The 27752-nt window shown below is 31.9% G+C and overlaps 1 protein-coding gene across 5 annotated transcripts in view; it reads left to right on the forward strand.

Moving 5' to 3' along the window:
* The window catches only part of LOC143073196 (tyrosine-protein phosphatase non-receptor type substrate 1-like), a 28046-nt gene extending 2032 nt beyond the window's left edge, over window positions 1-26014 (forward strand). Inside the window, exons 2-9 of one of the 5 annotated variants that reach the window (XR_012977423.1) lie at window positions 12086-12210; window positions 16092-16302; window positions 17386-17409; window positions 18872-19177; window positions 20299-20319; window positions 22206-22347; window positions 24875-24995; window positions 25888-26014. Coding sequence is in view for 1 of the 5 variants with exons in the window: in XM_076248551.1 (XP_076104666.1) it covers window positions 12086-12210; window positions 16092-16302; window positions 17386-17409; window positions 18872-19177; window positions 20296-20319; window positions 22200-22336 (827 nt within the window). In the remaining 4 variants the exon portion in view is untranslated. Of the gene's footprint in view, window positions 1-12085; window positions 12211-16091; window positions 16303-17385; window positions 17410-18871; window positions 19178-20295; window positions 20320-22199; window positions 22348-24874; window positions 24996-25887 lie in introns of all 5 variants that reach the window. The other 4 variants (XR_012977421.1, XR_012977422.1, XR_012977420.1 and 1 more) reach the window with 4 other exon arrangements.
* Window positions 26015-27752: the final 1738 nt, after the last annotated feature.

A 27752-nucleotide genomic window follows, 5' to 3' on the forward strand; every position in this document is an offset into this window, starting at 1 on the left:
AAACCTAGACAAGTAGGGTAATTACAATACTAAGACATCTACTCTAGAATTTACCTATTAGATACAGTGTTGACTTAACCGACAACGTTTGATAAAAACAAAAACAAAAACAACAAGGAAAGCAATTCGGTTTGTAGATAGATACAACAGTTTTTGGCTAAGGCATACAATGTCGGTGTATAATAATTCATAAATTGGACATCTATACAAATGGTTCGAACTAAAAAAGAAAATATCAGCTGAACGTCATTTAGATTTTGAGTGTCATTTAAATAAATAGTACGCTTATCCTTTATAAAAATAAGTAGTCGTAATGTCTGTTGCACAAAGAAGTAAGCGACACAAAGGTTACTAGGATAGTGGATAGTTTTACATATTTGAATAGCGATTAAATATGGAAGATATGTTGCTTTTCGGCAACCTTGATGACAAAAGAATGCCAACTAGAAGGTACAGAGAAAGGTTACATACCTTAAGTATCAATTATATATTTTTTTAAAATAAGGTTTAGCTGAGCTCTGTGTATATAACGTCACATTTTACTACGTTAAAATAATCAGATTTCGAACAATATTGCCACCGTTATTAATAGAACTATTAAAATCTATCTTCACGACAATGTGACAATATTGTTCCTTCTAAGCCTTTTAACCAGACCGAGATGATTGTTTCAAATCAAACAACAGAACTGTTTTATTAACCATCAGATATCAATCAATGACGGCTCCTTAGGCTAACATGGAACGTGTGGGTAAATATCTTTGGTAATGTATTAATGAGTTTTAGAACGGTACTAAAGGAGAATATATTAAATGTTTACTCACTTATTTCTAATAAAACTATGAACGAGCTAAACAATTGCATCATACATTCACATCATTTTAAAAGCAGCATTATATTGAGGCTATCGGAAATCCAAATCCGGCACAGGTCTTTAACCTTATTGACATTGCGGATTTATCCTATGTGTAGTTATAGATGTAATACCCACATCTATGGTGTAGTGGATGTGTTCATTGATACTTAAACATTGTAAGAACATTATTCCATTATCATTATTGACTTGGTTTTGAACTGGTGGTTTTGTAATAAATATTTGTTTTTTTGTGCATAGTATCATTTATGAATTTAAAACTTACCAACTATTTTGTATAAGTTGTTCTTATGCTGTGCTGTTACACCACTGTCCAGTTTTAGGGGGTTGCATGCTCACAAACATGTATATGCCTGTCCCAAGTCAGGAGCCTGTAATTCAGTTGTTGTCATTTATTGCTGTATATCATGGTTGTTTTTCCTTTATTGTTTTGTACATAAATGTGGCAGTTAGTTTTCTCGTTCGAATTGTTTTACAAATGTCTTTTCTCGGCCTTTCATAGCTTGCTATGCTGTTTGGGTTTCGGTCATTGTTGTCGACCGTATGATGACCTATAATAGTTTCTTACGTCATTTGGTCTCTGGTGAAGAGTTGTCTCGTTGTCAATCACACCAAAGATTATGTTTGTATCAACTTCTATGTATAATAACAGACTTTTCCTGGATTGTTGACAGTATGTCTTATTGATTTTGAACATTGACCAAAATATCTCAGTAACAAAATCTCTATTATATTATAGTTATGTTGCTGCAAAGGAACTTATTCGTATTGTTGTGTTTTCGCTATGACAATGTGCACATTAAATAATTACTAAGTCATATTTAATTACTAAAACTGTTTGTCGGCAGTGCTGCTAGTTCACTAGTTGTACCCGACAGCAAGGTCGTACTATACCATTAAATGCTTTGATGCCTAAACAGTAGTGCAGCCAAACGTCTAAGGTTAACTTTGTTTACAAATAAGTAGATATGATATGATTTAAAATGAGACAAATGTGCATTTGAGTTACTGCTGAATATCCAATGTGGAACGGATATATTTAAACCTAGAAAACAAACCGATTAACATCTTTTTCCTTTAGATTTAATTCAAAGTAAGTAACCTTCAAAAGTTTTGTAAATGTTTAAGGTGTAAGGGACGACATAAACAGTTCAATAGGGATAAAACACTTAATTCACATAGTTTTTTCACTAACCACCCCACTCTTAACTTAATTTTGGAAAAATTGATTGACCCATATGGATATATATGTAAAAATCAATGTCGGATAACCAGATCTTGTTGCAGTTCAACCCTCCCCACTCCCAAACTATTTGTATTAAGTTTTTTTTTTATCTTTCATTGATCTTTTGATGTCGTCCCTAATTAGATAGTTCTAGATTATTTTGAGTAAAATTTCCTAGAGTGATTATGAACTTAATTTGATTCTTTCGTACTTTAAGTATTTGGGTTTCCCCTATTTGGACTCGAGCGTACCAGGCATAAGTTTTCCAAAATCACAAGTCTTAAAAAGAATAACGCCTTTTTAATTGAATTTTGTTATTCTGTTTCATGTATATACCTGTTTGTTGTTTTAACATGGCCTTCAATCGTTTTAAAAATGAAATTTGAGACACGTGTCCATATACAATAACTTTTATTTTCTCTACCACTGAACCATGTGAAGCAATATGTGAAATTTTAAACTAAAAGAAAACATACAAATTTTATAATATTTAGATTTTATGTCGAGTAGAAATTTTTTAAACGCTACGGTTGTTGACCATTCAAACTTAAATGTAATCGCGTGATGTACTTTCACAGAATTCGGTTTTTGTAATTATTTTTTCTCGGTGATCTCGCTGTTTATCTCGTAAGCATCGTAACGTATAAAACATTAAAGGCGACTTATTTAATTATTTAGGATGTTGTAAACCGAATATTTCCTATCACGAACATAGTAGTAGTACATTCATGCTCATTTTCAGCAGCAATTATTAAAGTGTCTTTTTATCATGGATAATCGCAAAGAAATACAAAATTACTGTTTTACTACCTCATAAATCTCCGAAGATTGTCTTTTACAGTTAGACATAACAAAAATCAGCGGAAATGATGTCCCACTAGCATTTGTATAGGTGTAGACTTAAGTTTATTAAAACAGAAATCTGATGAATAATTAATCTGCTGTCCTATTTAACTCGACTTTCCTAACCCAAGCTTTCTTTATGCGTAATTACAAGTATCATTTTTTTTAGAATTAACTGTTAAAATTCAAAATTTCCGACCTCAGAAATGGTTACCGTAACTGTCTGCTGTTGTCTGCTCTATGGTCGGGTTGTTGTCTCTTTGGCACATTCCCCATTTCCATTCTCAATTTTATTGGTAAAATCTTGCAGAATATTTTATTTTAAACTCGCTTCAACTTCATTCTTTTTCGTCATTTAAACGTTTTTTTTTTATCCGGGCGTGAATGCCGAGGCTTTTGTAGACGAAACGTGCGTCTGGTTCTTAATCATAAACCTGCAATCTTTTCGATTTTTTTTATTTAGTATTTACAGAAAAAAACTCAAAATGAAACCGAACACGGGTCATATTTCTATGGGTGTTTTGTCTTCAAGTATCAAAACAGTTTAAAAAAAACAACCATACGCCAATGGATTGACAAAAAAGCAAAGAAAAGACAAATAAAATGAAAAAAAAAAACACATAGAAAACCATTAACTTTTAAGGTAATTCTACAAGTGCAGTTACTGTAGAAACAGAGTGTCTCTACTTTTCCTTTTACTTACAACAAAAGGTACCAAATAAATGTCTATTCACTGTTTTGAATAAAAATATCAAATGAAACGGAACTATAGGGACGATGCTAATGAAGAAATCTGAAGAAAACTCTTAAAAAATCAACCAAAATTGAAACCTTTATTACCAAATTATTCGTACAATAAATATATTACGGCCTAGAATCTCTAACATGTCTAACATAGCTCATAACTTTTTTTCTTCTGGATTTACAATAACACAAGTCTATGGTAAATGTACTCATTAATATGCGTCGCTGTTGTTGATGAAATTATTCAATTAAGTTGCAGCATGATTTCGATTAATGAAATACATTATTTAGTGCAATTCAAACATATATAAAGAAGTAGAAATAGATTACATAAATTGAAATTACAAAAGTAAACACTTTGAAGATTAAACTTCTTAAAGAATCGCCTGCTAGCTTATTGCATCAGTGGTCGATGTATCAATTTCATTTTCTTCGAGATTCTATGCTTGCTAAACCAGCATCAATCTGAAAGCAGTAGACACTTTCATTACACAAGACGCTGCACATGTAATTGCTTGGAAAATTATGGTAGAAGTGGGGATATTAGCAGATGAAGATAATATACTTTCATCAAGAACACTCATCAACACTATGACAGCTTTCTTGAAAAGTCTGTAATTCAATTTCTGTAAAATATTAATACCATTAATCCAAATGTATTGTCACAGAAAGGTTAATATAACCATTCAGTGGAAAGTGCGTGTTGTTGCTAGTATTAAAACATATGCAAATACTCAATAAAGTTCAGTATACATTTGAATCGTAATTGTGTTTCTTCAGACGGACGGACAACTGAGAATCTTGAGAAAAAATAAAATATTTGCAATACAAGTGTAAAGACAGAATACCTCTCATTTTGATTTCTATAAAAATTGAGATCTTTTATTCTTGGGTTGCTGTCTTATGAATTTAACCGAACATTCCAAATTATTCAAACAAGTCAGGAATCTGTAGTTCAGTGGTTGTCGTTGCTTCATGTCAGACATATTTGTTTTTCCTGAAAAAATGTTATTAAGAATAAGGCCGTTATAAGGTTTCTCAATTGAATTTTAAAATATTTTTGCATGTCGAGAATTTAGATAGCCGACTATACGGTATGGGTTTTTCTCATTGATGAAGGCCGTACGGTTACCTATAGTTTCTTACATCCACTTCATTTAAATTTTGATGGTTTGATGTCTTATTAGCAAATACAATTTATTTGGACCTATCATTATGTCGACGATTCTGAAATTTAGTAATAACAATCTTCAGATGGTCTTGGCTTAGTTCAGTAAACTGACTAGTTTACCAGGCCTCACGGTCATAAAACTTTCGAGCATGATTTTTGTACTCAGACTCGAAAATCAACCAATCAAATTGCTGCATTTCATGTTTCGAGCATGATTTTTGTGCTCCGAGCTCTGAGCAAAGTTTTATGCCTTCAGGGCCTGAAGCATGTCATATTGAATATCCAATCAGAACTTTCTCTGATATTATAGTGATGGAAACAGTTTTATGGTGCACATATCGTGACGCTTATTGGTTTAAAAGTGTAATAATTTGTCAGAGTTTACGAGTACATGCTTGACAATGCTATATACAAATTGGGAAAAGATCAGTATATTGAAATTTATGAAACAACACAAATGAATAAATTGCTGGCTTGTCAATCGTGGACATTTTAAATGGCATACGATCAATAACTGTACATTTAACAAAAAACAGAAAAGTAAATTTCATCCGATAGACTTTGCTGATTTGCTTAGTAACTACAACTCTTTGCCAATGGGTCTGTGATTCAAAAAATAATTATGACACAACTCCACTACCTGATAGAAAATAACTTTAGTCGAATATTCGACTTTGCATTGGACCTCGTCAAACCCAATCAGATATGACGTATGAGGAACACCTTTAAGAGACTTCTGTAAACCCCTTTAATTTGCACATTTATTGATTGTATGCCCCTTTAGTCATGAAACTTCTTGAACAAAACACAGACTTTGTCATTAGTCACATTATAGTTTTTGTTTTGTTTTAAATCAATGTATCAAATGGAAACTCAAATTCCCAAAAGTTATGAACATTTATATAGAACGGTATCACTTTCTCAATATTTTTCACAGTGTGCGGTAAATGAAAGTGCTACAGAATCTGCAAAGACTGATTTAATTTTTATTTCTGAAGCGTCATGATTGCTGTGTAATAACATATCTTTGATCCTCCTTCGCGCAAGGCAACTAATTAAGCTGGCATTTAATGCTTAAAAAATATCAATAAACTAAACTATAAGAGATGCATTCCTAAAGCTAAAGACAAAGTCGTTCTGTATTTCAATTTTAAATAATCATTGAGAAGTTAGCAATAGTGTATCGCAAATTGCACAGTGAGGAAATATGAAATGTATAATAATCATAAAGACAAATGAATGCAATTCTTTCTAGAAAAAGGCTTTAAAATCTCACTGTAGTACAAATTCCAGATACTTTATAAACAAGATTACTTATGGTAAGAAGATAGATTAGAAATATTTATTCATACAATACTGTTTATTCATCTCCTTAAGTTCAGAAGCAATTACAGATTTGAAAGATGACAGTTTATGCAGGAATAAAGCTACTGAAAATCTCAATGGCCATCAGTTTTCCATTAACTTCCATTCACAGCCAAACAGTGATTGCTGATTTAAAATAGTTCCGCGTCAAAACTCTCTATTAGAGTTAATAACAGTCCTATTAATACAGACATCAAATTAATGTACATTTATAATAGATTGTGCCCATATTAAAATGAAATAATTCATGGCTACGCAACATTAATTGTCATTTTCCATTCTGAACTTTTAGTCTTTACTTATGTAATTGATTGTTCAAAGAATCCTTAACAGCAAAATACTATTACTACAGCGTCGATGTCTGTGTATCATGAGCATCTTCGCTTCGAACATAGATCCTCAATCATAATACATAACATTATTTTTTTTTAAATGTTTCACAATTGGTACACATAATTTTTTAATTACTAGCATTGTGACATTAACTAATCTTTCCTTATATTAGCCATTGATGACTATAGAAGAATTTACTCTATTACTGTAAAATTGAAAATTTCGCGATTGGTTTAGTACAAATGTATCATGATACAGAAAAACAACCCCGCAAAATATCACACATATGACAATTTCCTTATGGCCTGGTTTAAATGGACAACATAGACATTCCATTTCTCGTTGTGTTAAGACATTTCTCTTTCACCATTTGAGTCTTTGAAAATAGTATGAATCAAGGAAGTAAAATGAAATGAATATATTACTTCCTCGGATGAATCAAATATGTATGTAATACTATATATCGGTATTGTTGGTATCACCGGGATGTGACTTGCCTGTTATGTAAAAAATTTCGCCGATAGTATATTGCAAATTTTGACATTTAAATGCAATAAAAATGGGTACCAGAACGATAGGCAAAATAAGAAGATATTCGCTTTGAAAACAGTTTCATACAAAAAAAAACTGTTTTTCAATGTAGCAGAACTTTTACCAAAATGTTGTTGAATAACCACTAGTGGTATCTCATAAATTGACTTATCAAAAACTTGACCATGATTGCTGACACCGCCCATACCATAACAGCAAGCCTTGTTCTTGTAAAGAAGCAGCAGTCGAAACAAAAACTCAACATAGTATGATGTTACCTTAAAACATCAAGGAAATCACTGTCATAAAGAAAATATGAAAGATAAATTTCAAAAATATAAATAATTTAAATAATGTTATCTTGCAGACTTACTTTATATAATATATTGTAACAATCTCAAGAAGAACGAAGTTATATGATATATTTGTAAAAAAGTATGTATTGATTTTGAATTCAAGGGATCATAAAGGGGCCATATAATACCTCTTTGTTTATCATAAAATGGTAAAATAATAACGAATGTGGTCTTTAGTTGCATTGGCAAATTAATCTCAAATGTGAAGAGGCGTAGGCCTTAGTGTTAAATAGCTTTTTCGAAGGCGGTTAATCAAGTTCTTTTCGTTTAAATCTGAGCTATATCTCTACATTAATTGGAAATGGAACATCACAGATGTCATTAGGTAAGTTATTTATTAACGACAAACAAACATGTTATATTTTATCATTTATAAAAAATATATTAACACAGATTACGATTTTAAATGTGTAAGAATGCAGTATTTACACCAAATATTTCTAATAAGACTAGTAAATGTATCTTGATTTGAACATATAATAGTTTTAGAGACTCTTGTCGTTATGCTTCAAAATATTTGAAGTACATTGTACACAAAGAGTTGGTAGGGTTATATAAATATGGGCACCTCTGAACTTCTTCAACCGGCAGCAAAATGTTTTGCTTTAGTAGCGTGTCCGTGTCGCTAGCTGTATTAGCGGGATAGATAATTTGACAGCTGTGTTCGCACTGAATCCAATGACTCGTGTATAATAAGTGCCATACTCACTATACTTTTTGAAACCATTGATACGACGCTTTCAGATCGGAAAAAGTCAAATTGTCTGCCCAATCCGTCATACGTCCTTTTTCAAGGTGCGGTCAATATCTCTCACTGCTTTCATCCTTGTCGAGCAATCATCCAGAATTCAGAAAAATATATATCTAATGTTGTATTAATAATGATTGGTAATTTATTTTCGTCTTGAATATACATGAAATATTTTCCACCGGACGATCAACACAACAACATCAATAAATATGACAAGCATTAGCCTTTCAAAAAGGGCTAAGTCGACTCTTAGCTGATGAAAATGGAAAGTGCTCTCGCTTTGTAGATTTATTCATTTACTAGAATAGACACGTGCATCAATCAACAAGTTTTACCATACACGTGAGGTCACACGTTATGAAGTATCGTTTAACGTTGTTGTTTACGAAACTCCAGAAGATTCGACTATTTATAGATAAAAGTTACCTGTGTACCAATAACATGAATATGCATGATTAATGAAAAGGCAAAATCTAATTGCTAAAATAGAGAGGACAAATCCGATACTCTACGGGATTGAAGGACATTTACTAGGGTTGGATTGTCCTAACCATGGAAGTAATATTTAGAAGGAATAACAACGACTAATTAGCATGTATTTATAGCATGCTGAGCTCTGTACTAAAGTCATACGATTTCATCCAATTATAGTCTCAGCGGTAAGACGCCTTTGGTTACTATCTGCGTTACCGCGGTTGTAAAAGGCATCTGGAATTTCTTATCAGTCACGTGGTTTTATCGAGTCCGGTTATTATAGCGCACCTGTGGGAAATCCCTAGTTTATTAATAACAAGGTAGCGCTGTATCACATAGAATATCTACCTTTAGAAAGAAATCGAATGGTGAAAAAAACTTGAAAAACGGACGAGAATTGTTCAAACTACAGCAGTTTAACATGGAAAATTGTATTTAATTTAGCATATTTTTGCTTTTTACCGTTTGTTTTAAACTGTTCTAAAAGTATTTTCCGGTTAAAAGCGGATCCCGAGTTAAACAGTTAAATACCGATGAATCGATCAGGTTTCACATGATGTTTAACAAAATAATGTAGGCAAATGTAGGCATAGATTTTTTTACTGTTGAAATGTGCAAAGTTTATCGAGATTGAATGAAATAATATTTACTTTCAAGTATTCTAAATTTATGTATATGTCATAAATGTCATTGATTGCATTATTGAAACTGGACAACTAAAATGGGGATAACATTTTCGTAAATATATATTTAAAAAGTGTTTATTATGGAATGCTTGTATTAATATAATAAGTTATACAGCAAAAAATATAACAAACCGACGAAATGGGCTTGCATCTATCTGTCTTACGGTAAATTCATTTTTACACAAATAAGTTTATGTATCAAGAACTTAAATTGAAGGATAGAACCGTTTAGAATTGTTAATAATTTAATTGACTATAAATACACGAGAGATTTAGATTTTTCGTATTTAATAAAGGGTGTCCAAACGTATTTTTTGTACAGTCATCTTCTTAACTTTATACGGAAATGGTTTTTTAATTGTCTGTAAATTTTAAAATTGAAATGACACAACTTTGTTCTCCAATTTCGTATGTGATAGCTGTCGGTTTTAACTATTAAGTTCAAACTAACCAAAAATAGGGAAAAATTGGACTAAAATAAAAATTGAACGAATGACTCTTTTCGGCAGCGTACATCAACGGAATGTAACGAATGGACTATTCGGGTTACTTCGCATGTATATTCGACAAAAATTTGTCTGTTCGTAGTTCTCCGTGAACACGAAAATGACCGATAAGTGTCAGTGATTTGATCGATCACCAATCGTAACTACTCGGCCATTCTCGCTACGCAGTACAATAGCAGAAAGGCCGAGTTGTTCCGATTGGATCGATCACATGCGGAGAATAAACTTCCATGCCAGATATTGAACCAATTAACGAGTTATTGAAAGATGGGCGGTAACGCAGATGAAACCTTTGAAGTGACGACGATGTTATTCCTTCCAATATTACTTCCATGTCCTAACCAATCAATAAACTTTGTTTATTCACGTCTCGTAATATCTTCCAATCAGGTAGCAAGAAAAATCCACGCACTGACTGTCCACCGTTCAATTCTTAATATCGACTCCTAGGAGTCGATAATAGAATGAAATTCAAAACAGTGTGGCTGTGGCCATTGATTGACACATTAAATTCATCCATTGACTGGGACAATTTACGTGAACGTTTGTCTGTAACGACCACTGTTAACGACGTACCTACGATAGACATTTAAACTGTGGGGTCACCAAAGGTTTCTTAACGCCTTTAATTATAAAATAATTCGAAAAATTAATCAGGAATAACCGTTATTTTTTTATTTATATAATTGATATAAATCAAAACATCGTGTTATTTCTGATTAATTTTTCGAATTACTTTATTAAGGTGTTGAGAACCTTTGGTGACCCCATAGTTTAAGTGTCTTTAAAAAGTACATAGTGAGCAGTGGTCGTTACATACAAACGTTCACCTAAATTGTCCCAGTCAATGGATGAATTTAATGTGTCAATCAATGGCCACAGCCACACTGTTTTGAATTTCATTCTAAGAAAAAGTTTTAGTTTTCTAAACTTTTCGCCTCGAGAGAGTACAAAGTCACATGACATACAAAATGAAATCGGCGCTGTACATTAATGCCACTAGGTCGCTTCGTATTATAAGGATGCACAAATTAATTATTTCTACGAAAAGTAGAAAATTACCATAATTGTTCAATAATTCTGTGCTACTCATATCAGCATAAAAGTCGTAAAAATGTTTATTGCGTTCCTGTATTTAGTCTATATTAGCCAGAATTACTCTTCAACTCAATTTTCAATTTCTCTTATTAGCTTTAATTATCCTTCACAAACACCAGCATGCATTGAAGTAGGTGGAAAAAGTTTCATGTCAATTTTGATTTTCCCCATGGGTTTATATCTTTACCAATTACCAATATTGTGTAAATACAGCGTGTCATGGGTGTCGTATTTTCTAGAAACGTTGACAAATCGTGACAAACAAAATGTAATCCTCAAGTTGCCTTCAGCTAACTGGTGCATCTGTCATGAAACATTGCACATCAATGCAATGTCTTAGTCTTTATATAGTCTTTAGATTATTTAAGTATGATAGTCGTTCAAACTTCTAATAAGAATGTCAGTATATGAGCATCTTTTAAGATGCTACTAAACATATTTTGTCACAGTAGATTTTTTTCAAAACTCAGCCAGTATAAATTTCAATTGGTTATGATAATTAACGATAAAAAATAAAAATAACGTCATTTTGTTTAATTATCTGAGCTTTACAAAATATTACTATGTAGCCCGATAAGTGTAGCTGAAAGAAAGTTTGGTTGGTTTACACCGTAAAAATATTCAATAAAACTTCGGGATATACAAATATTTTTCAAAATATAGACGGATACAAATTCTAAAAGAGAGTTAACATGTGTGTTGTATTCTTTATTCTTTATGCCACACGACATGTAATGCCACTTTTGAAAAATAGAGAGTCGAAAATACTAAAGGGCATTAAAATTCTAAAGTAGAAAATAAACTGCAAATGCAATGGCTTAAAAAGAAGAAGACCATCTGACAACTGTCACATTACACAACACAATTATAGAAAACTAAATACTGAGTAGGGGCGATTTCATGTGCTCCGGAAGGGTATGCAATATATAACAGTCACTGTAATTGGTAGCAGCGCTACACATTTATAGTCGCTGTTTTCGGGTCTGCCAAATGTCAATAAATGAAATTCATACATGTAATAAAATTGAATGAGTGTTGCATTATAATATGAAGCAAATTTTGTATTTAAAATAAAGATCTTCCTTTAAAAAAAATCTTTTTATCACATGTAACTGTCTTTTATTTCAGGTTGGCATGTGGTATCCATGACAACATACAACCCAGTTTTTAACCATACGCCAGTAAATTTAACCTATTACACAGGGGAAACTGCAACGTTAAGGTGTTCAGTCAGTCATTTAGGGCCTAGCAAGGTTAGTGAGTTATTCTGCATCTATACAGTATAAACGATGTACGTATTAACGATGTACAAACGAGATTTTAGTGGTCGTGGCTGTATGAGTCCTGTGGTCATTAAAATTTCGAGCAAGATTATTTCACTCAGGCTCAGAAATCACCCTATCAAAATACTGAACTTTGGTGTTTCGGGCACACCTTTTAAACTTTAAGTACCGAGTAAACTTTATGACCTTGAACCCTGTATAATATAATCTGTCCAGAACCCAAAAATTATGAGCCTATTGTTTTGTTTCAATCTTGATAGGAGTGACGAGAACTAGATTTATTGTTGATAGATATAAGAAGATGGCGTATGCGTGCCAACAAACAACTCTCAATCCTAGTCACAATTTGTAAAAGTTAACCATGCATTGTAGGTCAAAGTACGGTATTCAATACGGAGCCTTGGGCATGTTTTCTTCGTGAAGAGAGAAACAGTATCATATATTTTCTGTTTGACTTAGGACATCGGCCAATCTCCCATGTTATCGGTTATCAATTTAGTTGGTACGTTTTTCGTAATATATATTTTTTTAAATAAAAACAGAACCATTTCCGTGCCCATTAATAAGAAATGCATAGAATTACATGCCATTAAAGCAGTTGATCGCCCAATTTCTACAGAGATTTTTCGTGATTTGTGCAAACATCCTCGATACTGAAATTTTTGAAATATCTTAAATAGTGTTTAGTGTTCTCACTACCCCATGATTTCAAACTTTTTTTGTCGTCAGAACAAGAGATTATCTTATAATTTGAGGAGTACAAAGTAATGGAAAGGAGGGGGGGGGGGGGGGGGGGATAAAAAAAAATATCTAAATAAATTCTCGTTAAAATGAAAGATAATTTGAATATCTGTTCCCAAAGGATGATAAGAAGATGATTTTATCGGAAAGTATTTGACACGATTGTGAGTAAAGTACATAATAAATGATTCATATTTATATCAATATTTTAATCTTAAATCTTTGTTTAGATTTTTGTATCTTTAGTCATTAATGATTTCATAAAGTGTATTTTTATTCTCATCTGCATTCATTTGTACTTTTGTAAGACACTAAAATACATAAGATTTTGATTAAAAAAAGGAACAATCTTGTTGTATTAAGTACAAAGATGTTGTGATAATTGCCTATGAGACAACTCTCCACAAGAAACCAAATGACATAGAAATTAATAACAGTTACTTTTTCAATTTAAAGTAAATTTGAGTTATATTGAAACTGGCTTATGTCGTATACTGAAAACTGTAATAAATTTCTATACTTCATACATTTACAACTTTGTTAAAGCTGTGGAAATTAAGACTATTTCCGAGTTCCGATATGTGAATTTTATTTCCGATTGCTTGATTTCTCATCGTAAAGACTTTATTCAGACACGTGATGTGTCATTCAAGAAACAAAAATTATCAGCTGATTACTGACCTTTGATTGTAATTATTTGCCGTCTTTATTCATGGAATATACATGGCTTGTCACAAGCAATTTTCAAGTCAATCGTAAAGAATGGAAATTAAGTTGGGTTCACTAAATTTCTTAGATCAAAACTTGGGAATGAAATTGTCATTACTAATGCGAGAATAAAGAAACCGAATTCCTTAGTTTACATCACACAGAACTCAACTTTCAAGCTACAATTATTATTCGGTGCCAAGTTGTAAAAGATCACCCACAGTAATTAGCAAACCTCCTTTATGTCGAGCGAAACGTAGCTTAAATAATACTAATTAAACTTGTTGACAGCTGTAAATCTCGTACATACACATATTTGAAGTATAGATTCCAAAGTTAATGCAAGAAAAATAATGCAAAATGCACCAATTTTCTTTGCTTTTAAACTGAGCTGTTAGTTTTATGTTAGTTATATGAAGAGAAAATACAAGGAATCAGAAACTGTTAAAATTAAAGTCAGGAGAAATAATGGTGTAATTCGTATTTGGAAAATGGAACAAAATGGAACATAACAGTTGTTATCCGTTCGTTTGATGTGTTTGAGCTTATGCTTTTGCCATTAGATTAGCCTAAGGGACTTTCTGTTTTGAATTTTCACTGGAGCTCTGTATTTTTGTGATTTTACTTTTGTATTCAGTATCAAAACAAACTTCGACTTTTGTATCTATAAAATATTAATATTTTGTTCTTACTTAAAACTTTCTTAGCTTTTTTTCCCCCCAAAAAAACCAGACAGCTATTTGAAATTGTCCTTTAACAGAAAAAATACTTTCCAAAGTATTATATATTATGTCTCTTCTACATAAGATCTGTATAAAACCTGACACAATTGAGATTGATCTCCTTAGGATTATCACCAGACAATGTGATTATAGCTGTTTCAGTTTCTGTTATATTTTATGTCATTCTTCTCTACTTTAGTGTTCAAGTCATGTCCGGCTTTTTGTATCGATATAAACTTCAGACATATCCATTTGTATTCTATGTGTACATAATTATATAACCTTTTATTGTATGTTATTTAATAGTACCATGGAATAACATGTACCGTTGCAGACATAGAAAATGTTGAGCTAATGTACATCATTTGTAAACAAAACGATTGTTATAACAAACATATTTTTAGAGTTATTACATGTATGCATAATAAGAAATGTCAATTCGTCTATATGAATAAAAGGGAAGATTTACAGTGTGTTCCAATGAAACAGAAACAAAAGACACACTTTGGGTTCGACATCAGGCATTGTAAAATATGACAACATGAAAGCATTTCCAATATACCCCACCACTAACTTTTTGATTATTTGACAAGAAAAGACTGGCATTTTAATGTTGTTAAGGAACTATACTTTTCTTGTACTTCTGTATGAATTAAGGGGAGGTGAGTATCATCCAGATTATACAACGACGCTTAGGTCTAAGTTAAATTTGGAGAACTCCGTTTGCGCGAAAAAATCGTCTTTTTGCACCAGAAATCGTTTGCGCCAATAATACGTGTGCGTTCCAAAAGAGTAGCGAAGATACCACAGAAACATTCAAACTCATAGATCGAAAACAACTGACAACGCCATGGCTAAAAAAAAAAAAAAAGACAAACAGAAAAATTATACTTCACAAGATACAACTAGAATGTCATAATACCGAAATGTAATAATGCGAATGATGTATGCCACGCTACTAAACGGATGGGACTTTTGTACTTATTGATAAGTTTGTGACTAATACTATGACATTGATACGTTTGTGACTAATACTATGACATTGATAAGTTTGTGACTAATACTATGCCATTGATACGTTTGTGACTAATACTATGACATTGATAAGTTTGTGACTAATACTATGACATTGATAAGTTTGTGACTAATACTATGCCATTGATACGTTTGTGACTAATACTATGACATTGATAAGTTTGTGACTAATACTATGACATTGATAAGTTTGTGACTAATACTATGACATTTTGCTATTTTTGCTTCTAGTCATTTCTGACTATTATCATTCATGATCTCATGACAATATGTAAACAATTCATTGACTCATCTCCCACTGTAAAAAGAATTTTGTAAAAAGGATGAATGAAGAATGCAAACATTAAAAAAATTATACTGGTCAACCTTAAAGTCAGATGACTAAACTACTCCTATTTAAAGAAACAACTTGCAAACCAGCGTTGCATGAATATCAGATTTTTAAGTTGTCCAAACAGAACATAATTGCAAGTTTCTATTATCCTTTAATTTAAAACTGCCATTATTAAAAACAGACGTAACACGAGTACTCATTATCATGGTTAAAGTTCAAATAATTAGTCTGGTTTCTAGAAATAAAAATGGTAATTTCCTGTTTATCCAGACGTTATTACAATTTAAACGAATTTGAATTGTATGTTTTAGGTGATTTGGAAGCGAGAGGATCAACCTCATCCATTGACAGTTGGTAAATTTGTATATGTTAGTAACCCTGAATATGGAATAAAGCACATTCCATACAAAGACGAATGGAATCTGATTATTGAAAACGTTCAGCCTAGCCATGCTGGGTTTTATGAGTGTCAGATTAGTACCAAGGACGACATAAAGAGATATGTTCAACTTCACATTATTGGTAAGATAGTTTAGATTTCAATAAAAGTTTGTTGAAGTGCCATTAATGCAATTTGTTTATGTTTTGTCGTGCTGGGCAATTGGGAATACAATTACTAAATGTAATTGAAGTACTATTGAGAACGATTTAAAATGGCGTCAAAAATACGACTTCATAAAATTTAATATATATATTTAGATACATTTTAAGTTAATATTTGTTATCAGTATGTAAACGAGAAGAGCAACATGTAATAAATATAGATAAGATTTGTTTTTCAAAACGATGATACTTGCAAGGAGATATTATGATATAGATTTCAATTAGAAAGCAAAGCAAAACACGAATGCTTTTATGAAACAGTAGTGCGCACGTGACCATACGATCATATCAATCGACAGGTGCGCACGACGTGTAGTCACTTTACTAATCTTAATCTGATAATTTGTTAAATGATTTTAATATACAAATCGCACAAACATAGAATAAAAAAAGAAGATCGGTTATAATGTTTTTCACTCAATGCATGCATTTTAAAATGACAGATATAAGAGCTCTTTGAACGGACAATTTTGTCTCCATTTTACATTTTCAATGACCGAGACAGTATATCTATAGAATACACAAATGTTACAAAAATCAGTTAGTTAAAAACGAGATTTTTTTTAAGGCTGTTTATTGCGTTTTAATCGAATAGGATGAAAAAAAGAAATAATATTACAATTCCTAGACGAAGAGTTGGCACGTTAATCTTATTTGAACATAAACTATTCTGATCTGCAAACGGTTTACTTATTTAATGCCTTTGGAATTTCATTGTAATTCTAAAACAGTTTACTTACTGTAAACTCGTCTTCATTGTGATTGCTGATTAAATCAGATTAAATTGAAGAACGATGCATCAGACAACGAAACTATTTACATTTTATAAATTATGATTGTTGTACAAATCTGGATGTTTAACTGAAGTATCATAACTGAAAATTAGCACTAAAATGGAATGTTACCCAACATAATTTAATTATATATTGATACAATTTGACGATAAATCTCATAGCATTGCATGTGCTGTTGGTTATATTTAAAAATGTATGTAATTTCCAGATGAACCTGGTCATGACAGAAGATGTGAGTATATTTAGCTATATGTTAGCTGAATCCGATGAAAAATGTATGATGTTTTTGGATATAGTTTTAATTTGCACTCATTATTTGTATAGAGAAGATCAAAGAACGACACTTGAGAAATAAACTACAGTAACGGAAATCGCTCTCAGCAAAACAAAAAACAAAAAAGAAACGACAATATTTGTGGGTGGAATTATAAAGCAGTATTGATAAAAAATAACACGATCTTTATTTGCTTTGTTGAAGTAAGGAAGGATATTCTAATTTTACGATTTTCTCTGTTGATTCCGTCTTTGTAGATGGGAATACGCATTATATTCTCAGTTAACATTATTCATTATTGGAAGTTTTTTCAATTTTCAATATTCACATTCGGATGAAAAAAAAAAAACCTCAACAAACGAGCAGGCATATAATTAGGTACAAATGTATGCCAGAGACTTGTTTCAGCAACATATACCAGTGCATGGCGCTCGATTTTTCACAGTTGACAGGTCAAAGTAGAAAGAGCTGTGAAAATAAAAAAGTGGGGTACAGCAACGATATATTGTGTATATACATTGTACAAGAGAGAAAACAATGCTCTAAGGAGAAGTGGCCTATATATACTATTGATAACACATGGCATATTCTAATCCTCCTCCATCCCCCCCAAAAAAAAAGAAAAAAAAGAAAAAAAATAGACAGAAAGAAAAATTATCTTTAGATTTAAGATTTATGTTCTATATAATATATATATATGACGATGTCATTTTAACTTATTAAGTCGGAGTATTTATATTTCCAAAAGTAATTAAACTTAAGATTAGACTACCGCAGGGACAAGACATTTGATAACATATCATTAGCATAGATTTTATAATTGCTCAAAGTTAGCGCTAACAAGTTTATTTTACCAAAAATAGAATCTAAGACAAAAAGGATTATTGAAGTTTTCCTAATTGGTCTCTTTAGCATCTTTACCTTCAAATCTACTCAGATATATGTATATATAAGATGGTAGCATTTATATTTGTTTACCCCGGTTACCCATGAGTTTCAGTTATCTTTTCATATTGATGAACAAATTGAGTATCTAATAAAAAGTAAAACAACAAATATACCGAACTCCTAAGATAAATCAAAATGACAAAATCAAAAGCTCAAACACATCAAATGAATGGAATACAACGACTTAGTAAAGAAATGTAGAAAATGGTGGGTTGAACAAGATTTTATAGCTAGCTAAACCTCTCATTTGTATGATAGTTTCACATAGTTCCATTATTATATTGACAACATTGTGAGAACAAAACAAAAATAAATCCATGTTGAATATATGAAACGTTTGACTATTTTTAATTTGATTGCACATAACTGTTTTTAGTCTAAACCTTCTTGTACAGATGTTGTTTTGTAAATGAAACACATGATATACATGATATAAGTGAACTGTAACACTAAAAACATTTTGTTTTTATAGATATCAACATCACAGGTCCGACACGTGCTACGAAAGGACAATCTGTGAAATTAACATGTAATGTATCAGGTTTTAGAAGAACACCGAAACATATTAGATGGTTTTTGAACGGTACACACATTGTAAACGGACAGGACCATAATATCCGGATTGTAACATACCAGAGATCAGATGTATTTTCATTGTTTAGTGAATTAGACATTGGAAAAACTAACTTAAATTATGGCGGGAATTATTTATGTCAAGCACATTTTGCAAATGGATTAAAAGTATCGAAACATGTACTTTTAGTAGATACAATTAATGGTAGGTATTTAAACGAGGGACGAAAGATACCAAAGGGACAGTCAAACTCATAAATCTAAAACAAACTGACAACGCCATGGCTAAAAATGAAAAAGACAAACAGAAAAACAATAGTAAACATGACTTACAGCTAGACCTACACAAATTGGTCAATTCTAATTTTATTAAACACATAGGCCAGAAAGACAAAACATATATGACTGTGTAAACTTAGACAATTGGAAGAAAACACTATACACATGGTTATCTGAACTATTCATTAAAAGGTATAAACGCTTCAGTCGGTTGGTTAAGTTGTAAAAAGGTAAAGTGCTCGCTAGAGTGCGGGATGTTGTTGTTTCAGTTGCCCATCCGGGTAATACAAAATGGGTTAAACATTTTGCTATGTGTGTCGGTCTAGTACAATGAAGGGTTAATGTTCATATTTCTTTAGCATGTTTCTCTTGGTTCTTAATATGCACCTAATTTACAACAAGACTTCAATTGACATCATCGTTAAAAGAACAATACTCTTCTGTTGAATAGTAGAAACAACATGCTGCAATAAAAATATGAGTAAAGTGAACTCTAGGGTTATATGCAAAAAGGGCACAAAAAAAATCTGCATATTTGCATTGCTTCAAATAACTATGCATATCCATTCGTGAATATAAAATTGTTTCTTGGGATTAAATAAACTTAAATTTGATTAAATAACTATAAACAAAGGCAACAGTAGTATACCAGTGTTCAAAAGTCATAAGAAAAACAAATCCAGGTCACAAACCAAACCGAAGGACTTGGTATGACATTTTAAGAAAAATGGTGGGTTGAACCTAGTGTGATGGCATGCCATACCTTACGACAATGTTAAAAAAATATATCGCTAAAACATTACGTGACAGAGATACAACACTAGCACACACAAAAACAATCATAACAGATAAACGCATAATGTACACAATAAATTGGAATCTAAGAAATCTTTGATCCTACACATTTTATGATGAAAGGATGATTTATTGTATTTAATTAGTAAGACATGCATATCTAAGATGAAATAGTATATTTATTGTCAATTAATTAGATTTGTAATGCATTATCTGGTATGTTCATAATATCTTTATTTTATTTTATAGCAGACAGTAAACCGAGTAAACGAGGTAAGAGAACTAAGTGTCTTTGCCTATAATAAAATCAACGGTACCAATTTTCTTGCACCAGAATTGAAATTTTCTTGCACCAGAATTAAAATTCTTCAAAAGTTTCTTGTACTTCAGAATATATTTCACTGTAAATACATTTTGCATGAATCTTAAACGTGTATAGTTATTTTTATTACATAGGCATTCTATTTGTTACGATTAGTTAAGCTTTGAAGTTCTAACCGAAATCAGTGACTGTTTTATCCAATGTATACGTCAGCAGTTTAACGCAACTCTAAAAAGACAGTTACACGAAGAATATACCAATGTATACAGTAATTATAAAATAATGAAAGTGTGGTATAATTATCAATGAGACAACTCAAGACCACCTTTTACTTCGGAAGATATAAAACATATTACAAATCTCTCCAATGACACAATTCAGAGATGCAAAATACATCAATAAAACACATCGGCTACATTGTTCCTAAATGACTGGGATGGAATATGGTCAACAGGACTTCGTCCCATGTCAGTTAAGCATATGTTTTACGGGTTGAACACAGTCACGTCATGTTGGAATGATAACTTTCTATTCAATGCTACATATAGCGAGAGCACCACTCTGCACATTACAAAATTTTATGCAAAATTGCCAAATTTGCTGCATTTGTCAATTTTGTCATGATTGCCAAAATTTTGTAAAGTATCTAGATTGCAACATTTTTTACCATTTCTGGTGTCGACCAATTGTGCTTATCATACACCTTCTCCGTTGAAATAATGTACGCGAGTTAGCAAATACAAAGTTAACACACATAAAAATAACAAAAAAAAAAAAATTTTATGTAGAAAATGTTGGATTAAAACCTTGTTGTATGGCTGGCAAAACCTCTCACTTGTATGACAGACCGGTAAAATTCCATCATAGCCCAGTAGTCAGCACTTTTTGTGCTGACATGAATTGTCATTGATATGGTTATATTAATAAATTTACTGTTTACAAAATTTTGGAATTTTTTGAAATACTAAGGCTTTTCTACATCAGGCATAGATTATCTTAGCTGTATTTGGCAAAACTTTCAGGAATTTTGGTTCTCAATGCTCTTCAACTTCGTACTTTACTTGGCCTTTTAAACTTTTTTGGATTCGAGCGTCACTGATGAGTCTTTTGTAGACGAAACGCGCGTCTGGCGTATATACTAAATTTTGTCCTGGTATCTATGATGAGTTTTTTTACAACCACTGGGTCGATGCCACTGCTGGTGGAGATTTATTTCCCCGAGGGTATCACAAACCCAGTAGTCAGCACTTTTTGTGCTGACATTAATTGTCATTGATATGGTTATATTTATAAATTTACTGTTTACCAAATTTTGGAATTGTTTGAAATACTAAGGGTTTTCTACCTCAGGCATAGATTACTTTAGCTGTATTTGGCAAAACTTTCAGGAATTTTGGTTCTCAATGCTCTTCAACTTCGTACTTTATTCGGCCTTTTAAACTTTTTGGGATTCGAGCGTCACTGATGAGTCTTTTGTAGACGAAACGCGCGTCTGGCGTATATACTAAATTTAGTCCTGGTATCTATGATGAGTTTATTTATTGACAAAGATGTCTGAACAAACCAAACAGACATAATCAGTAAAAATATCGAAAATAGAAACGATGGTTGGGAATCTTTGATATGTTGAAATGGTAATAGGTCGAGAACAATTAAAATTGGACCACAGTACCATGTATGCATTACAACTAAAATCCAAGAAACAAGATGTATTATAATGTATACTTTTTTCATGAGGAATTTTCATTAGGTAATTACCAAGACAAATTTGACCCCTAAATTGTAAAATCGTTATAAATAATATGCATACAACATTTTAATTGTTGCCTAGGAACAGTAGCTGATGGAACAGAACGTCCGGTATTACAAAGAAACAAACAACAAACCCAAAACACAGCATTACCATGTAGTGTGACATTATGGTGTCTGACAGTGTGTTCATTAGTCTCATTATTACGCTGGTTTTAGGCGATTGAAAGGTTCGTTAACATTGTTTAAGAGGAGTTATTGCCCTTTGTAGTCAATTTTTAACCATTTTTCGTAAATTAAAGTTATCTTTTACAAAAATCTTCTCCTCTGAAACTACTGGGCCAAATTAATCCAAACTTGGCCACAATCATCTTTGGGGTAACTTGTTTTAAAAATGTGTGGCGTGACCTGGTCAACCAACTAAGATGGCCGCCACGGCTAAAAATAGAACATAGGGGTAAAATGCAGTTTTTGGCTTATAACTCAAAAACCAAAGCATTTTGAGGAAATCTGACATGGGATAAAAATGTTTATCAGGTCAAGATCTATCTGCCCTGAAATTTTCAGATGAATTGGTCAATCGGTTGTTGGGTTGCTGCCCCTGAACTGGTAATTTTGAGGAAATTTTGCTGTTTTTGGTTATTATCTTGAATATTATTAGCTCACCTGACCTGAAAGGTCAAGTGAGCTTTTCTCATCACTTGGCGTCCGTCGTCCGTCGTCCGTCGTCCGTCGTCTGTAAACTTTTACAAAAATCTTCTCCTCTGAAACTACTGGGCCAAATTCTACCAAACTTGGCCACAATCATCCTTGGGGTATCTAGTTTAAAAAATGTGTGGCGTGACCCGTCAAACCAACCAAGATGGCCGCCATGGCTAAAAATAGAACATAGGGGTAAAATGCAGTTTTTGGCTTATAACTCAAAAACCAAAGCATTTAGAGCAAATCTGACATGGGGTTAAATGGTTGATCAGGTCAAGATCTATCTGCCTTGAAATTTTCAGACGAATAGGACAACCTGTTGTTGGGTTGCTGCCTGTGAAATGGTTATTTTAAGGAAATTTTGCAGTGTTTGGTTATTATCTTGAATACTATTATAGATAGAGATAAACTGTAAACAGCAATAATGTTCAGCAAAGTAAGACCTACAAATAAGTCAAACATGACCAAAATTGTCAGTTGACCCCTTAAGGAGTTATTGCCCTTTATAGTCAATTTTTAACAACTTTTCGTCATTTTTTGTAACTTTTCTAAAAATCTTCTACTCCAAAACTACTTTGCCAAATTTAACCAAACTTGGCCACAATTATCATTGTGGTTTATAGTTTAAAAAATGTGTCCGATGACCCAGCCTGCCAAACAAAATGGCCGAGATGGCTAAAATTAGAACATAGTGGTAAAATGCAGTTTTTGCTTTATATCTTTGAAACTAAGACATTTAGGGCAAATCTTTCAAGATTTAAATGTCCATCAGAATAAGATATATCCCCTCACAAATTTTGAGTTGAATCGGACAACCTGTTGTTGGGTTGCTGCCCTAAAATTGGTGATTTTAAGGAAATTTTGCAGTTTTTGGTTATTATCTTGAATACTATTATAGATAGAGATAAACTGTAAACAGCAATAATGTTCAGTAAAGTAAGATCTACAAATAAGTCAGCATGATCAAAATTGTAAGAGGACCCCTTAAGGAGTTATTGCCCTTTATAGTCAATATTGAACAACTTTTCGTCATTTTTGTAACTTGTATAAAAATCTTTTCTAAAACGACTTGGCCAAATTTAACCAAACTTGGCCACAATCATAATACTAGGGTATCTATTTTAAAAAAAAGTGTCTAATGACTCTGCCTACCAACGAAGATGGCCGACATCAGTAAACACATGAACAGGTGAGCGACACAGGCTCTTGAGAGCCTCTAGTTTATATTTGTGTCGTTGGGCTATTGACGAATACTCCTCACCCCTTTGAGCTATGTTCAACAGTGTGTGACAATGTATATTTGATTAATGTCCGGAAGTCAACATTTGATGCTACCGAATATAAAATGATGAAGATGTGGTAGGATTGCCAATGTTAAGTAGAAGTTTACAACTATAGGTCATCCATCGTAAAGGCCTTCAACATTGAAAAAAAAAACACAATACAGCATAGTTAGCGATAAAATGCATCAACATGACAAATGTAAAACATTCAAGCTTTTTCGAAAAATGTAACGGCTTGATTTACGCAAAGAATATTATACGAACAACACATCTGACATACAGCAGTATTCGAAAACCACAGAATTGTAGGTTTTTTTCTGACATGGGACAGGCACATTAAATATGTGGTTAAACATGATTGATGGCGCCATCCACAACCTTTTAAACTCGGACAGTAGTATATCAGTACAACATGAGAACAAACGAAAAAATTCAGTTGAAAAGGACTCTATCAAATTTAAATACTAATATTGTCGTAACACACATATATATTTATTAAAGTAAAGCATGTACCAAGGCTGGATCAATCTATAAAATAACATGTTTCAAAACAGCGTTGCAACAATTACGAGAGGCGAAATATACCACAGTGAGAATCAAACTCATAAGTCAAAAATAAACTGAAAATGCCATAACGCATATGCATACAACCGTATAATAAACACAACATCGAAAACTGAAGACTAAGAAAGACGACCCCGCCCCCTAAAAAAAAAAAAACAACAAAAAACTGGCTTTAAATATTCAAGTTTTCAGAATTTTTTCATTCCAGATAAATGTGTATATCGCAGGGACCAAATTTACTTTTCTGACATGAAAGACCTGATCGTTGTTAAGTTTTGCATTCCAAGTCTTCCATTATAGCTACTACCGATTTCCTCCGTTTTTATAAGGTAATTGCATACAACAATGTTCAGGTTTATAGTGTAACTATTATTGCTTGCATTAAAATAACAGAACATTTTTATAACACACCAAAATGAATTAGATTGGTGAAAACAAAATTAAACTGTCTAAACTCTTATTATCCGCTACATACGCAAACTGTTTTACAAACTGATTTAAAATTTTAAAACAACAACCTTGATGAAATGAGTTAATTATGTAATCCTTTAAATTCTAAGCTCACACTTTCAATATACAAATATATTGAAAAATATTGCTTTCAGAAGAGAAATTTTATTATGTACCAATATATTCTGTGTGTTTCTGTGTTTTCTGCGACAAACTGTGGCTTCAACCTACAGTGTTAATATATTTGGCACAATTAAAAGCGTGGCATTAGTTTTGAACATTTAAAAAGACAGTATCTTTTAAAACTATGTCAATTTGAGTTCAATAAATCTTTATAAATGAATGATTACAAAATTAAAAGGGTATTGGAGTAAACCATTTACGGTGACAGGTTTGAAGATTTTTTTAAACTAAAACAGACTAGTACTCTTAATTTAAAAATTCTAACAAACATTTAGAAATAAAAAACATAAGTTCAAATTAAAAAATCCCATTTGCGGTTGCTTAATTATATTTTTACAGTGTAGTACTTACTGGGCTTTAATAGACTTAGTCAAATTCAGTTAATACAACGTCAGACATACTATTTTGCAACTTTAAAAAAAAACCTAGTGCTTTAATATGGCAACCTTAAAAGTCATGACCAAAGTAACACATTATCCACATAAGGACTTTTATACATGTGTTCTCTGGCCAGTACTTGTCCCTTATTTCAACCACGACTAACTTCATATATGTTTCTAATGATTAACTGCTTTTTTTCCATTTCAGATCACTATCATTCAGTTAGTTAACCAGTGTTAAGTTCGTGGATGTCATAATGCAGCATTTCCAAGCCTTATTACATTGAAATATCATTCATTATTAAAAAGTATTCAAATAAATATAAAAGATGCAACGCATTTTATTATTTTTTCCTTCTATTCAACATGTCACAGTAAGAAAAGAGATGTACATCGATGGTTCATATTCTTCCTGACAACAACATTCCTTTATACTTGAATATGACAAAAAGATAAAGTATAAAATCATATACATGTATATATCAAAACATCCATCTGATGTTCACAAGACCTAGCATATATATAAGTATTTATATTTTTGAATATGCCCATACACATTTGATTTATGTCAAACTGGCTATTGTTTCAATTTTGATTTTTTTGTCGGTGACAAAAAAATTCAAATTTGTATAATATCTGTTAATACAATATTATTAGGTCTAGACTACGGTGTCTAAATTGGCTGATTCATTATAATGATTGATTAAAGCCAATAGACAGATATTTCGTGAGTTTTCAGAAAGAGAACAAAGTAACAATTTATACAAACCGTACCTTCATAGAGGTGTTACAAAGAGATTCAACTAGGTTTGACAAAGTCGAGATGCAAATATTTATAAACTCTGTTGAACGCTCAGAAAATTACAAATTATATGAAAATAAAAAAAAATCTTCATTAGTTCTAATGAAGCATAGTTATTACTAGCACGTATAATAAATTATTACAACGAAATTTGTTTTACATGCACACGCATAAAAAATGCGGTTTTTATCCAACGCAATCATAGGTTTGAACGTAGTTTTCAATTTAGACTCGTTTATATTTTTTCGCTTTGGCTTGTATCATATTTTCCCTCCGGTTTATATGATCCGTTCATCCTATATTGACTCTTAAAATTCAAGTGTCTATCTAAAAATGAGGGTACATTTTATATGGCCTTCCAAATACCGTTTCGATCCCTAACATCACTGAAGAGACATTTATTGTCGAAATCCGGATCTGGTGTACAAAAAAATATTAACACCTTATGTTTGTGGCATAACATTGTGGCCACAAGTTAATTCTTTTCTGTTTAGTATCAAATTTATATTAAGATCCATTTTGTTACATCTTGTGATCAATTTTATTTGGCAATCGCCAATGGCAGTCAGCGGGGTTAAAGAACATCAGTTGTTCGACCTGTTAGTCAAATGCGTTTTGTTTAAATATACTTCTTCACTTTTTTGGTCTTTTGGAAAATGTTGTTTGTGCTGTATTTAGACCCTTCTACAACGAAATTTGTGTTACATGCACACGTATAAAAATTGCGGTTTTTATCCAACACAATTATAGGCTTGAACGTAGTTTTCAATTTAGACTCGTTTATATATATAAAGATAACGGATAAACAAAGAGGACACAAATTTCTTCGGATATATGACCATGATTTTAAAAGAGTACCTAACTCAGAGGAAATTTCAGAACGATATAAGTTCTTGAATAAATGGAAAAATCAAAAGCTCAAACATATCCAACGAATAGATAACATCTGTCATAGTCCTGTCTTGGTACAGGTATTTTCTTATGTAAAAAAGAAGGATTTAACCTGGTTTTATATCTAGCTGTACCTCTCACAATAGCATGACAATCGTATCCATTTTTTTATATTGCTGTGTGAACAAAACAAACAGACATAATAGATATAAATGTTAAAAATAAGGCAACAGTAGTATACCGCTGTTCGAAATTCATAAATTGATAGAGAGAAAACAAACTAAAACTGAGGGAAACTCATCAACTATAAGAGGAAAACAATGAAACAACAGAAACTCTGAAGTGCAACAAAAAACCAAACGACAATGCAACTCACAGAG

This window comes from Mytilus galloprovincialis, chromosome 4 (genome assembly GCF_965363235.1).
Source record: "Mytilus galloprovincialis chromosome 4, xbMytGall1.hap1.1, whole genome shotgun sequence".
NCBI lineage: Eukaryota > Metazoa > Mollusca > Bivalvia > Mytilida > Mytilidae > Mytilus > Mytilus galloprovincialis.